Genomic DNA, 17,811 nt, shown 5'->3' with positions numbered 1-17,811 from the left:
GCTTTTATGCATCATTTAAGCTAAATACAAACTCTCTCAAGTTTCAGGTTTTTACAGCATAGCCTTAATTGCATAAATTCACTTTCACAGAATAATTTCAGAGTCGTTGAGGTTGGAAGGTACCTCAGAGGTCATCTTGTCCAAGCTCCTGCTCAAGCAGGGTCACCAAGAGCTGCTGCTCATCTCTTGTAGTACTGAGCCCAGCTCTGGGCACAGCAGTGTGGCCTCACCAGTGCTGCATAAAGGCAGGAATCACCTCCCTTGACCTGCTGGCAGTTCTTTACCTAAGGCACCCCAGGATATCCTTCCCTTCTTTGTGGCAAGGGCACAGTCCTGCCTTTCGTGAGCTTTGAGTGCTCTGACTTTTATTAGGAAGCCTGGAGGTCACCAGATTTGCAGAAATTGGGGACACTAAGAATAAGAACATCGAGGAAATCTTCCAAAAAATTCTGTGCTTACTGTCAGCATACATTTTTCGGTGTTAATTATATGTTATTTTTGTATATGTCTTGAACTTGTTTCTTACATAACAAGCCAAACACAGTTTGTGACTGCTGATTTGTGCTCTTTCAACCTATGCAGATTGTAAACTGATTGTGCTCAAACTTCTGACTTTCCTTGCATGATCAGTGTTCTTAAATGCACCTTTGCAGTATATGTGTGAGTTTTGAACCTCTAAATCAGAGTGGTTTAGATACAAGGAGCTATTTATCCCATCAGCGCTGCCTTGTAATGACTCTGTATACACACAGTACCATCTCTTGGTCAAATTGGCAACTGCAAGTAAGATTTCCTGCATAGGATGCACTTCAACTGTGAGCAGAGACCTACTTATTGTCCTTTTGTGTCTTTCATGACACTGAAATGGGCTAAAAAAGCCCATGGAGAAGGTTAACACACAAAAGAGACTTCTGCATGTAATACTCAAGTGCTGGTACTGGCATTCCATCTGGTGAGAATGGGCCCCCTGTCCCCAGGCTGTGCCTACAGCCAGGGCTGCCCTGTTCCAGGTGCAGAATCCAGCACTTGCTTTAGTTAAACTTAGTTGGTTTTGTCACTTCTATATCCACTGCATCCCTGACATGCTCCTAGAAATCTTAAGGAAAAGTAATCCATCCATAAGATCCTTGGAAGTGTCCGTCCTGCCTGGATATTATTTTATTATCTTTAAAGTGTGTAGGGGTACTTGTTGTTACAGGTCCAAATATAAATCCATAAAAACTTTATTACCTTTAAAAATAGAAGCTTAAACTGTTTTGTGAGCATCTTTAATAATTGGGTCTCTTTCTGAGTGTAGTGATCAAAAATTATATACGCCCAAGTTTCCCTTTTATTGTGTCTACATTTCCAGCTCTGGCGTGGAATACCCATGAGTTAGATAGGAATTTTCCTTTTGAGGGGAATTTCTTGTTGCTTTAGAGCAATAAGAAATGCTTATACTGTGCATTGGGTTTTGTCTTTTATAGCAAGCAGTGCCTTCCATATTCAGTACAGGAGAGTGACAAACCAAGAGGTAAAGCAGTGAGGCTTTGGTGGCAGAACAAAGTCATTTGAAATAACCAACTTTGGCTATTTCTGGTTGATTTTCTTTTTTTTAATCTGAATCAAAAAGCTTGATTGATGGGGAAGAAAAATTCACCACCCTGGAGGCTGATTTCAGGGTCTTTCAAGACCAATTCGTGGTATGAATATGTCATATCAGAGAGTGCTCAGTGGATTTGTTTTTGGAGTGATCAGACTGGAATGAGGGCTGGCTGGGTCAGCCTCTTGGGCATGCTCACATTTAAACTGCATATTTATAAAGAAAAATACTGACAATTAGCCATATTTTACTCCACCAACTCCCATTGACTTCTGACCAAGGGCTGTGTAAAGATTGTAGGTTTGACAAAAGCAATTTAAATCCTTCCTCGGGCACTTACATGTTTTTCTCTGTAACACTCATTAGTGTAATTGGACAGTTGTCTCACTTCTCATGCAGGAAGAATGTATTTCTCCTGCATGGCACTGGCCAGATCTGCATTTTCACACTCAAACTGAGCTGGGTGTGGTTGCTGAGGGCAGATGAAAATGCTGACACTGTGAAAACCCAACGAGTGTTGCAAAGCTTGGAACTTGGCACAGGCTCTACAGCGCTGGTTCCCCTTTGAACTGCAGGCTTCCTTTACAGATAGTTAATTAGGATGAGGTCATTCCAAGCTTGTGTGACAAACACTGTCTTAAACAATTGCCTGGATTGTATTTGAGAAGGAATACTGAAGGAATTTCAGTGTTTTGGCTGTACTGTGTGTCAAATGTAATGTCAGTCTGCATTCTTGCAAGATTTAATGAGATTTTCTGAAATACCACCACTACCTCAAGGCCTTTTCTGAGGCTAATGAAGGAGTGTATACCCTGACTCTCCAAGATCCTGCAAGACTTAATTGATAGGTACAAAGCTACCTATTCCCCTCTCCTTTGCCTGGAGAAATCTGAATTCCTGTGTGTATGTGTGTGTGTCCTTTTCAACCTTCATTCCAGTCTCTCTGGGCTGACTAGTTTTACCAAGCTTCCACATCCACTGTAAGTATATGTGTGGGTGGCAAAATGCTGTAATTGATGTAATAAAATAGGACTTTACATGTTTTGAAGATTTTGTTGGCTTTAAATCAAAGAAATATTTAAATGAGTCCTCAGTTTAATCTGTGTCACAGGGTCAGTTTGTGTGCATGGGACATTCATTCTGGGGGAAGTTGGTCCTGCATTGCTGGACAGTACTGAGTGTCAGGAGGAAAAAGTCAAATTGTCTCTTAGGAGCATTCAGATCTTTGCTATATTGGCTTGTTAACTTTGCAAGGAGTGAATGGACAATTAGGGATTTAGATATGGGTGGCACAATGGCTCCCTCATGAACGATGATCTACTTTAAGCAGCTTTGTGGTATGAGGATGAGTGACTGTTAATTGTGAATTTTCATATGTCTTTCTGACGTCCTTCTTTTTCTGCTTTTGTACTTTTTGTAGCTTCTCATTTTTCCAGTCATCAGAAGAGAGTTCTCTTGTAACACTGCCGTATCTTATTGCTGTATTTCCTTCTAGCAATAAGATTAACTGATGCATTTAATTCTAGAATTTAATTATATCAGCTACTTGGATAGTACTTTGTCTATTACTGAATAAAACATATTTAGTGGATATAAGCCTGGAGAAGAGAAGGTTTCAGGGATACCTTATAGCCCCCTCCTGTGCCTAAAAGGGACTTGCAAGGAGGCTGGAGAGGGACTTTTCGCAAGGGTATAGGGAGATTGGACAAGGGGCACTGGCCTTAAGCTGAAGGAGGGTAGGTTTAGATTGGATATTAGGAAGAAATTCTTCCCTGAGAGGGTGGTGAGTCCCTGGCACAGGGTGCCCAGAGAAGCTGTGGCTGCCCCAACCCTGGCAGTGTCCAAGGTCAGGTTGGATGGGGCTTGGAGCAACCTGGGATAGTGGAAGGTGCCCCTGCCCATGGCAGGGAGCTGAAACAAGATGAGCTCTAAGATTCCTTCTAAATCAAACTATTTTATTATTCTGTGATAATTAAATTACATTCCATGAAGCTTATAAAACCAGTGATTTTAAATTACGTTCCTTGGAAATCCAGCTGCTATTATTGCTACAGGCTCTAATGCTGAAAACCATCACATTTGATCCTCTCCTTCAAGTTAAATTATATAATGATTTCTACTAGTAATTGTATGTGTGAAGGCCCATAAAACAGGCTAGGGAATGAGAAAGGTGACACTGTCTTTACAGTGCAGTGTGTAGTACCTTTTTATTAGTTTCCGTTCATATTACGTCACTTTATTTTGGCTGAGCAATCTGCATTTCTGTGCTTGCAGTCATAATAATGCATGAACACTGCTCCAGCCTCATAAACAGGCAAAACTGAACTGTTGTACAGGTTATATCACTGAGCAGGAGCCACATCAAGCATCACAAATCCCTTAATGTCTGAAAAATGGGTGCAAACCAAGTCCACCTGAAGCTGCCTGGTGCCCCTCCTGTAGGGAATGATTTCAAATTGCACTGTTGAGGTCTCCATAGGGGCCATTCTTTCCACACTAAAAGAGAGAATGCATTTGTAAGTTAAAGCAGCTGAAAAATTCTTGCAATGTATTCTTCTGAGTACCCAAATTTAAGACTGTATGCCATCACTCCCTGAGCATTCTGTAACTCAAATCTTGGCAAAAGAGGTGCAAAAAACTCCATTTTCTGTATGGAGAGCACTGACATTGTGGCATTTGGTCCAAGGTTGGTGCAAATGAAAGTCATGAGGTTGGCAGAATCTTTTTTAAAAAAACCCAATGGTACTCCAGATTTCCCACCAGAGTGGATGAGTTACCAGCCAGAAGCATTTACGTACTGGATTCGGAGTTGCTCTTTGAGCAGGCCACTGCCTTCAGCTCTCAGCACACAGTCTGTCACCACGTCAGACAGAGGGTTGGTAAATGTGACCTCCACATTGACAGGCCTGTGTACTACAGCTGGACCAAGGACCTACAGAGAGAAAACATTCTGCTCAGCCACACCATTAGTCTCATGTCTTCCTAATGCTTTTCTCCTTTCATTCCCATTGCAAACCACTTACCCTTTTAGGATCACCTGGACAGGGAGGAGCCAGGAATTAGTTCACGTACATGTTTTTGGGCAACAGAGTTCAGACTTGAATGAGGCATCCAGTGTGGCTAAGAATCAGCAAACTGCTGTAGAATCTACCATTTAGTCCCCTTCTTAACTAGGTCAGTTTGTGGTTTCAGGTATAACACAGTATATGATACTCATCAGAGTGAGAACAGCATGAGAATACAAGTACTAACTTGGCATATATGGCTAACTACTGGAGGCACCTTAAATTAGCTTTAACTAGGCTAAATGAAAGGTTTAGGATTGGAGAGCATGGGAGGTTGTGAGACAGAGGTGAATTGTGGTGTCTCAGGGAAAAGCATGCAAATTAGCAAATAAACATATTCATTACCTTATTTTGGCTGAGATAGTGTGGAACTGGTATATCTGGTACATCTTTGTAAATAATGTGATATTTGTTAATGTAATTGAGAGATCCATCAACCCAATTGCATTTCTCTATTACTGTCTCCATGTTTATAGAGAAGTTTCAATCAACAGAAACATAAATGCTTCTTAAAACTTCATCACCGAATTGGAGTAATATAACCCAGGTGCCTGCCCTACATAAACTGACTCTGTTTTTTGCATAACACAGCACAGAGGCTTTTTACAAAGTCCCACTAGAACTTGGTATTCAGAAATTGCCAGACCTGCAAAAATCCACACTTTTTACTCCTCTGTGTGACCTTGCTTTTCTTGTATGCTACTGACAGAGTGGTTCGGGACAGCTAATCTAGTCTGGAGGCCCTGAAAGACTCTGCACATTACCATATTCCCTCTATGTTATTTACAGTAAGATAAGCAGATAGCATTTGATCCCATGTGCAATACAGCATTTAAATGTGCTGTCCAAAACCAGTTCAGCTCGTTTATGTGGATGTGATGGGCCATGCAAAGCCAGGACTGTCCCTGGACAAACAGAGTGCAGGATCTTTCCTCTAGACTAAGAACTGCTTTTTATTCATTGTAAACATTTGTCAAAAGTCAGTCAAAAGTAAAAAAAAAAGCCTTCAGTTCTAATTAATCACTTGGGAAGTGTTGCAGAAGGTGAAAAGTGACACTTATCCTGATACAGTTAAAGAACTTTCTTTGAATATTGGTAATAGAGAGACTTACAGCCTCAGGCATTATCAGCTGGTCAGTGAAGATGTCTTTGGTAAAATCAGTCTTCCTAAATAAACTGGAAGATATTGATCAGACTTTTCTAACAAAAGGGGAGGTCTAAATATGGATGAGATGTCTTTATCTGTCTGTATTATTCTGCCTGTCCCTCCTTAGGTAAACTTACCTTGTAGCTGTTGTAACACTGAGAACTTTATCAGTGCCACGTTAACAAGCACTGGCAAGAATATCCCAGCACAGCTATGGCGTGGAAAGATTTGCTTTTCTTTAGTGTAGTTCATTTCATTTCATTTGTTGTTGTCCATTTCATTGGCCTATTACTACAGCAACAAGATCCAATCACCCTCAGACATGATTTCACTTCCCATGCTCCTTCCCATGAGGAATAGACAGAGTAGGGATTCTAGTTGCTTCTTCTCAGCACATCTCTCAAGGGTCACAGAGGGGACTAGCTTTTACCTTTATGGTGAGGAAAGGATCCTGCAGTACAATATCCTTCTCAACTAGAAGCGAGGCTCCTTGTTTGATTTGGCACACAGCAGTCACTAGGATCTTCCTGTCATCCATCAGAGAGTTTTTATACTGGGAATAGAGGATCTTGAAAGAAATCTCTTTCACTGGAATGGAAATGAAAACAAAATTTCCCTCTCTTCTTTTTTTCTGAGTACCAGCTATCTGTACGATACCTGTGTTTTAAGGAGCAATGCTCCTATCACCCTGGGGCTGCACATTTGTGTGTGCTGACACCAACAGACAGGAAGGATGCTTATGGTATTTACATAAAACACAAAATGATGAGGTACAGTTTGGTACCTGGACAGATCTGAGGATGGATATATGTGACAGTCCCTGCTGGTGTTTTTCTCATTTGTCTGAAACTGGGCATTTATTGCTCCTTTCTTGCAGAGAGGGCAGAAGTGAGAAGGTTGGGTTGGTTTAAATGCCCTTGCAGATGCAGCTGTTCAGCCTGTGCCTTGCACAATCAGAGTCTCTGTGTCAGTGAGGAAGGCAATGGAACTCAGCATACTGAGAAAAGGGTTCTTCCACTGGAACTGTGGAATGAGTTCTAACACATTACGTATTAGCTTGAGAGGGTAGTTCTATTCATCTGTGCTATGTCTCATTTTTCAGCACTGTCCCTGTAAAAGCAGGGCAGAGACCACTCTCTGCAGGTGGCACAGCTCTTCCTGCAGTTGGTGGTTGCTGTTGTGCTTCTGTGAAAGTCATAGGCTTGTCTTTCCCCCTTTAGTCTTTGTGCTTTGCTTATGGACAGCTGGCAGCTCATTAATCTCCAGAGTATGTCTCTTAGTTGTTCTCTCTTAGCAAAATAGATCATAATGTAGCACCAGTAATGGCTGTGCTGGGTCAGACAAAAGGTCACCCTGCTCAGTCTCCTTTTTGCCAGTGCTCAAAAGCAAATGCCTAAGACAGGGCAAATATGTGTTTCTTTTCCCCTGAATAGCCTTGACCTCCAGCTGTTTGCAGGTCATACACTTCTTGAGCCATTCTTTATTTCCATGTGATCTGACCACAACCCAAAACTATGTCTTGTTCAGTAATAAAAGTTGTAATAAAATTAAAATTACCTTCTTCAGATCCAAGTTTAATAGACCTATGCAACTGCAAAATTTCTGCCTTGGGTTTTCTGGTGTAGAGAATGGCTGAAGCCTTAAGTTTAACTTTTATGGTCTGAAAATCTGAGATCAAGTTTCTGAGTGTCAAGGTAAGGAGGATGTCTTGGCCAATTACAGGAGATGCATCAAGGAGCAGTTTCCCTGAGATACTGGGGGTTTGTGCAGGCTGTGCCCTTGAAAATCCTCTTCTGGGTCTTGGAATTTTGGTTCTTTTTCCAGGTCTTCTCACACCAAGCAGCTTCAGTGCTTTCTTGTATACCTGCCTTTCTTTCAAGGATCCTGCTTGGAAAGATACCATGGTCAGAGATCTCATGCATGTACTGGATATAGTGCAGTGGAGCCATGGTTGATCTCAGCAATTTAGGGAAGCAAGAAGTGCAAAGATACTCAAGAGGAGAAAGTGAGGTCTAACCTTAATGTGAATTTTGGCACAGAAGCAAATAAATGTATGTGGCCATGAAGGCTGGAAAGTAAAACCAGCCCATCAGCTCCAGGTGGCTGTTCATGGGCACCTCTGAGAAGCTGTGGGCAGTAGAAAGGTAATTCTTGGGAGAGCTCAGTTCTGTGTCAGCTGGGGCAGTTGCCATCTCCTCTGAAACTGAGAAGGGTGAATAACACCTTTTGCAGAAATTCTCCCCAAACAGCTCTCCAGAATGGCTGTTGTTTCAATTGAATCAATATCAGCACATAAGGAACTCTAAGAAAATTCACAATTACTTGGCTCTAGAAGAAGTAAAGAAATTGAGTCAGTGCTCAGTCCAACAGAGGCCTAAATTCTTTTCACACCTGATCATCAGTGGCAAAACTATTGTAATAAGGAATTTACCTTCTGGATATTTGTAATTAGCAGTGACATCCACACGGGAGTTGGTGCCCACTGCTTTGGTGCTGATAAATTTTCCAATCTTCCTGGTATTAGAATAAATTCTCTCTTTTCTTTTCTTGCTATAGCGAATCCAAGTAACACAGTCAGCATTCACTGCTGCAAACACAAATGGGCTGTCGTAATCCAGGTTCACATCCCCTTCTTTAATGGCTCTGGTGGAGGCAGGACCACACTGATAGATGCCTGTATTGGACAGGGGGAAGTTGAACAACATAAATCCTCATGCTGACAGCAGGAGGGAGAGGCACTCACTGCAAAGACACATTTGGGAGAAGTAAAACAACATAAATCCTCATGCTGAGAGCAGGAGGGAGAGGCAGCCACGCCAAAGACATTTGGGTCAAGTGCACTGTTTTCATGTCTGTGTAAGATGGTAACAGCACGTCCAGAGATTCCACATGCACTTTCTATCAAAAGGTGGGGCTGCAGAGGAGGTTGTTAGGGAGAGCTAAAGCTTCTGATGATGTGTGCTGTGAGCAGTGTTCTCACCCTCCAAAGGCTGCAAGGCTGCATGCAAAGCTGTCAGGTGAAAGGAGAGGAGAGGATGTGAGGGATGTGAGCCGAGTCAGAAGTACAGTCAGATTTGAGATGGGAATCAACAGTGCTGTGTGTGCATTGAGAAGAACCAGGGAACTAAATTTGTTAAACCTGGTGGTGGGGAATGGGACTGTGTGATGTTAGGACCTAAGACAAGCAAGGGTGAGATCAGTGAACTTAAGATGTGCTGGCTTTTGTGGAGGCAGAGAATTGAAATTCAAAAAGGAAGAATTGCTATGCTGGTCAGCAATCCAGAGGCTGACAGAAAAGCTCCCTACTGGAGATTGATGTGGGTATTGCTTTTCTTGTGCACCCAAATTAATGCTACATCTACAGGGAATATACAAAAGAGAATTGTCCTGAAATTTCCCTGGCAATCTTTAGGAGTAACATTATCTACAGGTTTTTTATATTTACAGCAGAGTTACCTTTGCTTTTTTCCTGGGGCGTTGCATCCAGAACCTGCCATCCATCATAAAAAGAGCCGAGATCTCTTCTAACAAACCAGCTTTCATTCCAGACATGGAAATTCCTGTAAAGGAGGTAGAATACTGAATATCTGATTCATACAATGCAAGAAATAATGTTAACTGTGTGAATTATAACTCCTCTGTGGAGAGAGCAGCTGGTGTACTCCTTACATTAATACCTCTTTCCCCCTTTTTCCAGCTTTTTGGGTTATACCTCTGAGAAATGTTGGGATGTTATGAAAAAGAAATATTAGAAGGAAAATACTTCATTTCAGCTTCATTTCAGAGTCAATAATTCAATCCTGGACATTCCAGAACAAAAAGCCAAACGTCTGGTGTGGAGTTTTATATCACTGGGAGTGTGAGGTTGGGTGGTTTTTCAGGAGCATGATTCTAGATATTTTAATTAGTGGGGAATATAATGGAAGAAATATTAAAAATATATGTATATTTACCACACACTGTCTTCACTCAAGTGTAGAGTGTTTCCAGACATGTCAATGTACTTATCAACACTCAGGTTTAGATTCTTGTCGTGGGCAGAGTTGAAGTTTGTAATAACACGAGTAGGTATTCCCAAGCATCTCAGTACTGCAATATAGAATACCATAAAAGTTCTGTAAACCTATTTTACAGTCATTTAGAAAGTGTTTTTCTTGGTCAAACAGTCTACTGTATGTTTTCAGTGGTGAAACAAACCCTTAGAAATTTCCCCCCAGATAGGATGTAAGTCACAGTCATTGTGCAAAATTCCTTAGAAGACACTTCCACTCACATGACATTCTGAGCTGTCATGTGCTTTTTTAATAAGAGTTAGATTCACATATTTATTTTAATCTTTGATTTTTCATCCTGTTCTTTCTCCCATTTTCTCTCTGTTTGTTCCTCTGTTACTTGCTTCTTTTTCCTCTTGCTGAGGTAGACCTCTCAATTTTCCTGTGTATTTTCCTCAGAGAGACTCTTGTGTCTCAGAGCAGCTCTGACTGGACACTGCTAGGATGAAATGTTTTTCCTGGCTTGCAGCTCCCTTTATGGGTCCTCAGAACTGTGACTTGCTTTTGTGTCACCAGCAGATAAGACACAGTAGTAGAAGACTGGCACTGTGAGGAGACGGACTTAAAAGAGTGCTGGTTTTCTTTGTATCCTAGCTTTGAAACAGGAGACCTTCCTCTTTTCACCAGCCCAGCCTGGGAAACCCCTTTGGTTTTTGTTTGATTACTCACAAAGCTGGTGTGCATTATTACAACCTGTAAACTGAAGAGAGAGATTAACCCTTCATACATGGAGAGCAGAGGTTCTTCACTCTCCCTGTCAAAGCTGAAACAGCTTCAACAGTATTGTCACAAAGTTCAGACTGTAGAACTGGTGGTGAGCTGCCTCTGTGGTGTCATTTCCATCCCTCCCTGTGTACCTGTGCACGTGACTCCTGCAAACACCCAGCACTGGCCGTACCGGACTGGTCTGTACCTGGCCCGGTACCACTTCCGAAGGATGGTCACGCTCCCGCTCCATCGCAGGGGGTTTGTTCCTGAGCGGTACTTCCCACTCCACTTCCCTTCCACTACTCCTTTTTCATCATTGCTGTTAACCTGGAAGAGTCCTTCTCATGAGAGAATTAAGCATTTACAGGAAAAGAGAGAGGGAAATAGTTCAAAGTGACCCTGTGGGTACGACTGTTCTCATTGACTGGGTGGTGGGACAGAGTATTTGAATCTTAGAATTTTGCCTGCTCAAGGGCCAGAACTGGATCAAACCCAGAGCAGACTGTAGAATCTGATGATTCAAAACTGCCTTGTTTTCAGTACAAGTGGTCCCAAATGTACTGACTGACACCTGTTTACATTTTCTCTGTTTCATCTGTTGATCTCATTCCTTGTATGTTATTACATTGTTGGACTATGCATTCAGTGCTGCTTCACATTCTAAAGTGATTTATATGGAAGCCTTGAGAAACCCATTTTTTCTGTGAAAATGTGCAGATAGTACTTATAGCTTGCCCAAACTTGTTAGATGTGGTTGCATATATTTGTGCACATCCATTGTAGAGCCCTGTTTTAAGTGTCGTGTGTGGTGATACAGAAAGCAGTAAGTTCTTTTAAAATTTTTTTTCTTAAGTATTTGTACTTACAGTAATTTTGTACATCTGAGAAGAGTTGTTTACTTTATGTTGAATCTGAGAATGCCTAAATTGAGTGCTGTCTAAAAGACTGGAAGGTATCACAGCTATAAAGGAGGAATCTCAGCTAAGGAATGTGGTGAGGCATGTATTATTTATAAAATGGCAAACTTTTCAGCTGCTTAGTTGTGCCTTTATGTGTTTGTGAGGATGGGTGTGTGCTGAGAAGCTGTAACTATTTGTTGCAGGAAATGCATAAAAGCCTCACTGAACAAATATCCCTTAAGTGAAGAATGCTAAATTCAGACATTAAATGCAGCCGAAACAGCACTGGTTTTCCAAAATATTTCGTGCTTCTTTTGGTGTTTGAAAAACTTAGCAAGTGATTTCAGAATAGACAAAGGCTTTCCAAATTAGTGAAAAGATCTAATGGACTGAAAATCTGTTAGGAAAATACATCTGAGTTTCAATGTCCCTCAGAAGTTCTTGGAAACATTCCTTCAGTCATGAGCAAACTCTTGGGAAGAAGAATAAATATCCATTTAACCTATTTTGTAGCTATTTTTTGCTTGGCCACACCTATAAAACATTGAGGAATTCATACTCAGGCGTGAGTGTGCATTGGAGTTTTGTTGGTAGGTGCATTTCCATCTGTAAGTGCTGGATCACTTTACCATGGCACTGATAACCCTGCTGACATAGACAGGGCTGTTCCGGTTGGAGACGTCCACAGCTGGGTCCTCGCGGTGGTTCAGGCTCCGATCCAGTATAGCCAGAGAGATGTCAAGGATGTCCTCTTCAAACTGGAATCAAAACAAGCAATATATCAGAGGCTAATTTCATAAGTAAACCCAAAGATAAGCTCCCCACCTATTTTCTTTCCCCTAGCATGATGGAAGATGCTGGGAATAGAGGCATTTTCTGTACTGTTAAAGAAAATTGGGGCAAGAAGAAAATATAACCATTAGGCTGCCAAGTGTCCTTAGTATTTTAAAGATGTCTGTGAGCACAGTGTGGGGCCGTGGCCACTGGCATTCACGAGGGCATTACATGGCCTGGTGGCACAGACAAGACCAGTGCAGGTCGGGCTCGGCAGGGGTCACACCCTCCCACAGCCTGCCGTGCCCCTTCAGGTACCCATCTGTTATGAAAGCTTTATTCTCGTGGGCTGCCTCCACCTCATATCAGGTGATCTGAACTGAAAGAAACCCACAAAAATAATTATTGTGGATTAGTGTCACCAAGATGCTGCTTGGGCCCAGAGAATGCCCCAGTGCTTGGCTGGATAGATGTGGCCAGGTGAGGATGGCCCTTGACCTCTGAAAGGAACTCTGGCCTTGTTTCATTTATTAGTGTCAAAGCAGCCACAGGATCAGGAGGACCAATAGAAATGCTGTCTGCAAATGCTGGTGCAGTTGGGGGGCATGAAGTGGCCAGGAATGGTTCTGGCTGGCCTGGGGAGTTGCAGGATGGCTGTGTGACTGGAGATGGGCTGACTGACTGTTTGCAGCAGTTACACTTGGAGGGCCAACCTGGTTTTCAAAAATTCCAACATGAGTTGTTTCAGCTGAGTACATTTGGGGTATCCTTTTACTGTCTGCTGCCCCATTACTGAACAGATTGCTTAAATATTTATATGTATTGGCTTTGCAATACCCAGTGGCTTTCTTTGCTCTCTACAAGGGCCAAAAAAACAAGTGCAGTTTTACCAGTTTGTGTAACAGGCAACAGAAAACTAAAATTATGCTTTGTTTGTTTAATTTCTGTATTAGCACATGCCAGACAGGGAAGATGATCTTGATGCTGCTGTCTGTAATGTATTGATAAGTGAGATACATATCTGCAAGAAAATCTGAAGTGAGCGAGGAATATTGAGCTCTTACACTATGAGATAATGGGGTTTTCCCCTCAGAGCCTATTTACCCACTGCTCTGATTCTGAAAGTTCTGGAAGAGGTGGTGCTGTTTACCTGTCCATAGTTCCAAGCTTCTTGTTGGATATCTTTCTCCAGTCCCTGAAATATGATTCCACTGTCATTCAGAACATACTCCTGCCGCTCCTTTTCATCAGCCATGTAGACATCATCATCTACAAGCAGAACGAGACATGATGGCTGGAGGGAAATTGTTTTGCTGTAACTGAAAATCTCAAACAGAGGGCAGTTCTAGGGAACAGGTGAGACTGCCCATGCATTCAGGCTTAGGACTCCCTGCAACACATCTGTAATCATTTAGAGAGTGAGTAAAATAGGCATGAAATTCCTTTCAGGGGAACTGACTGTGTTCCTGTCCCTTCACTAAGCTCAGTATGTGTCTCTCTGGTGCATGTTACTTGTTTTACAACTGAATGCAAGAACCAGAGGAAAAAAGTTCTAGGATGAATATTTGGACTATTTACTGCCTTTGATTTCTTATCCTACAAGCAAGAGTCTGGGTCTTTGATGCCTTGCAGCACTGAAGAAGGGACAAAAACTTGATCCTTGATGCTGAGCAACAAACCAGCTTTCTGTAGCTGTATTTGTCAAGTACAGACTTCACTGTGACACCCAGGCTGAGACAATGAGTTATTTGAAGGATGGGATATATCAGAGCATACCTGGACACCAGGGATTGAAGAGTAGCACAAACTGGCCCAGGACTTTGGAAGAGACCTTGTTCCCAGCCAGGACCTGGAGTTTGAGTTTGTATCGCCCAATGACAGCATCGGCTGGGCTGAGGATGGTGAAGTTCAGGCAGCGAGGCTCACCGGGCTCTTGGGTTGCACTCCAGCCACTGGCACCCTCCTCAGAAAGGGTAAATATGGCCTTGGTCTGCTGGGATGGAGATGGTCCTGCCAGAGAGAATGGATGAGCTGGGAATGGTGGTTTATGAGAGGTAGAGGTGAATTATGTTCAGGGACCAGAATGAAGATAACGTGAAGTATTGCAGGGATGTCCTTAGGAGCAGAGATACAGCCTTGGTTTTGGAATGAGGGTGGCTGCTGCCTTTCTTTTAATTATTACCCTGTCTCTTGCCTTAAGGTATAGCTCAAACCTTAAAATGGAGACTCCTAAGTCTAAAAGGACAATGAATCCTGAATGATACAGGACAAAGCTTAATGTTTCAAGAATGGGCCATGTAGACCTGTAAGGCACAAGTATTTTGGAGCTGGCGTAACCTGGATATGAGATGAGTGCCATGGGGAGATTACCTGTGCTTGCAATAAAGGTGAAGTTGTCCCAAGATTGCACTGTTGTTTTGAGGTTCAGAGAGATGCTGAAGGGCTGCCCTCTCCTCAAGATTACTTCTGTGCTGCTGTAATCAGAGGTGTGATGTGCAGCTTTATTTAGCTTGGATTGCCAGTTGACTTTTCCTATTTTTAGGGCTAGAAAGACACAAGACATGTTAATTAAAAACATTGTCCTTCAGACTTGCACACCTTTTCATTGTGTCTAATGTACTAATTTTATTATATTTATGTATAGCTGCCATTATGTGCTATAGGAAAAAAGAAAAATCCATTGTTATTAAAAATTGAAAAAAAATCCAGGGAGTTAGATGAACAACTAAACTACCTTTTCTGTCAGTTTCTTTCAGAAAGAGAAAAAACATTGAAAAATTTGAAATTCAGAGAATTCGTCTTTGAGTTAAACAAAAAATCAAAATCTTTTGTGTGTAGATAAGACTTTGTTAAAGTCTGAAGAGACTGTTCTGTTCCTCATGTTCCTGCTCTTTTTCTGTGGTGATATCTAGTTCCCATAGTGTTTTACAGATTTACAGAAAGAAGTATTAAAACTCTCATTAGGAAGTGCAAGGCTGATTCTGGAAACACTGCCTGACAGTGAAGGTTGGTATCTTTACTGTGGAACTTGCTTGTTATCTTCTCACATATCTTGTATCTCAATTAATTTACAGTCTTGTAGCTTGAAGCTGGGTATTATTTCACACTCTGTTGGGAAAAGATTACAAGCAGAGGAGTGGCATATCTCGAGGCAGTGCTATGGGTTGCTCTATTGTATCATGATAGGTTGCCCAATGTTGAAGATGGGGCACTGAAGCTCAGATTACAAAAGCTTCAAGCTTTCTCTCTCCCTGATAAATTAAAAAATCCCCACAACAACAAACAAAAACAAACAAAAAAGCGGATTCCCCTATGAAAACAGCTGTTTGGAAAGTGCCCTTTCTGAGTATGATATTCCAGAGGAGTTTCAGTTGAGGAAAACTTGCTGCTCTGACTAGAGCTTGTTAACCCTGTGCAGAATAATGGTGCTGTAAGCAACATTTCCATCATTTCACTGAACCAAGAAAGAGGCTCATATCTGAAAGATTCCATAGGATTCTACTATAATAATAGAGAAGGTGAGATTTGAGTTTTCTGCTGTGTTTGCAGCACGCAGTTACATTCTGTGAAGGCTTGATAAAGGTGTAATTGTACTCATTTTTCAGCTTTTTGGAAGAAATGTGCATTTCCAAGGCTGCAGTAAAGGCCTGGAGCAAGTGACTTTCCTCTAGTCTGTGTGCATAAGAGTGTGTGAGTGTTTTTATTTAAGGGTCTTGCTTCAGATGTGTCATCTGGAGACAAAAATTCCACTGGCAGGAGCGTGGTGTTTGGGTCACATGATGTGAAATGCCTGGAAAGCGTGTCGCTTGCATCATCACTTCATTTTCCTGGCTTAAACATGTTTAATTGAAAGGGACCTATGGATAGCATCATTCCTAATATCAAGTCCTCTAATTTAAGAGTGACTTAGAAGGTGTTTCTGAAGGAAACTGACTTGGGGTCAGGGTTTGAAAAGGAGTCAGTTTGCCTTGCTGCACTTTATCCGTGTGTATCCTGAATGCCCAGGCTCTGTGGCACCACGTGTTGTGCAGGGCTGCAGGAAACTGAGAGGATTTTGCACACCTGCAAATCTCATGGCATAGGGGATTTAATGGCCATGGGCTTGGTATTAGTGACACACTGATGTTAAAGGACCTCAACAGTGCTGCTAAAGACTGTCAGAGTAGAATGTCACAGGCAGACAGGATGTCCAACAGAGGTAGAGGGGAAGTGTGCAGAAGTAGGAAAGATAAAGAAAGCAGTGGCTAGCATTGGTTTGCTCTAACAATTTACTGCATTAATAGTTTGATTTGCCTTGCAAAGTTCATGGTTACACAAGCATTTCTAGAGAATATGTGCAGGAGATCAGAAAAAAAGTTCTGTATAAGGGGCAAGAGTACAGTAAAGCTTGATGCCAGTCTTTTGTCCACATGAACCTCAAATTTATCCTTGTTTTGATCTTCACAGTTTTAATTTCAGTCTTATAATTTCTTTTTCTTCTTTCAGTGCCTGTTAGGAAAACTTATTTTCTAGAATTCTGTCAGTGTACAACTGGCCAAAACTTCTAAAAATTTGTTTAGGTGTCTATCCTGTATTGGACAGACATTGGGAGCATGCTCAGAAGGAAAAGCCCAGTGGTCACTGCTGAAGATGCTGATCATGGTGCACACAGGGTTCTCTTTGCCCTTGACTGAAAGATGAAGCTGTAACAGGAAAACCTCTTTAGGCTAAACTGTAGGTAGAGTCTGTGTGTGAGTATTCCATGGTATATGTGTCTAACTTGAGATCTTTACAGTCAGTATCACAGTGAGCACAGCGAGTGCAATCCCATGCAGACAAAGAGCACTCGGCTGGCAGAGCCCCTCTTGGGAGTCCAGAGGCCACCAAGTGACCTCTCTGAGGCCAGACTTCATTTGATCTTAGAGCCTGGGATTTCCATGTAGCAGTTTGATGCCCCAGTCACTAGCCAACAGTGATTAGATGGCTGCAGAAGCACTGAACAGAGCAGTTAATTGATATGATAGAAAAATATTTTCTTACTCTGCTTTTCTGTGTTACTGGAAAAAAAATGTTCAAGACCCATGATAATAAAAGAAAAAAGAAAATCAGTTTTAGTAGAAAAAACAATAAATACACTTAACCTAAAAAAGCAAAGCCTCCTGAGAGAGCAGCTAGATGTAATTTGTTTCCTCAGTAAATACTGCTCATCTGGATTGGAAGAGGGATGTCTGGAGCCATCAGGCTGGATGAACTTACCTGCCATAAGGATTCTTTCTTCTTTTCCGCACTTGTGCGTAGCTCAGGTTATGGTTACAAAAGTGTGCAAGAACATTCTAAATCCTCTTCCACCAGCACCAGCAATGAAAGGCTCAGGACTGGACTTGGCTACAAGGGCTGGAGTTTATACAAGCTGGGTGTGACTTGTGGTTGGTAGTTACTGTTTTTGTAGTGATATCCTACGTGAGCATCCACTGATGACTGCTTTAATTGCACAATCTTGAATCCAATTATCCTTATGTAAAACTGGTGAGTGACTGAGGAAAGATGGCAATCAGTATTCTGGTATTTTAGAGAGGAAAGCATCCCAAATTTGATCTAATGAAGG

General features: G+C 41.9%; 1 protein-coding gene across 1 annotated transcript; it reads right to left on the bottom strand.

The window, feature by feature from the left end:
* Positions 1-3,516: 3,516 nt before the first annotated feature.
* On the bottom strand, positions 3,517-17,605 carry LOC125335005 (protein-glutamine gamma-glutamyltransferase 6-like). Its single transcript, XM_048322262.1, has 13 exons — positions 17,463-17,605; positions 14,598-14,771; positions 14,004-14,237; positions 13,378-13,496; positions 12,083-12,211; positions 10,704-10,881; positions 9,748-9,883; positions 9,251-9,354; positions 8,226-8,468; positions 7,352-7,678; positions 6,225-6,382; positions 4,381-4,514; positions 3,517-4,078 (listed from the first exon to the last, which is right to left on the bottom strand). The coding sequence occupies exons 1-13, from the start codon at positions 17,467-17,469 to the stop codon at positions 3,925-3,927; spliced, it is 2,097 nt and encodes a 698-aa protein (XP_048178219.1). The 5' UTR covers positions 17,470-17,605; the 3' UTR covers positions 3,517-3,924.
* Positions 17,606-17,811: the final 206 nt, after the last annotated feature.

Source organism: Corvus hawaiiensis, chromosome 17, assembly GCF_020740725.1.
Source record: "Corvus hawaiiensis isolate bCorHaw1 chromosome 17, bCorHaw1.pri.cur, whole genome shotgun sequence".
NCBI classification, from domain to species: domain Eukaryota; kingdom Metazoa; phylum Chordata; class Aves; order Passeriformes; family Corvidae; genus Corvus; species Corvus hawaiiensis.
This window is presented reverse-complemented; position numbering and strand designations above follow the sequence as displayed.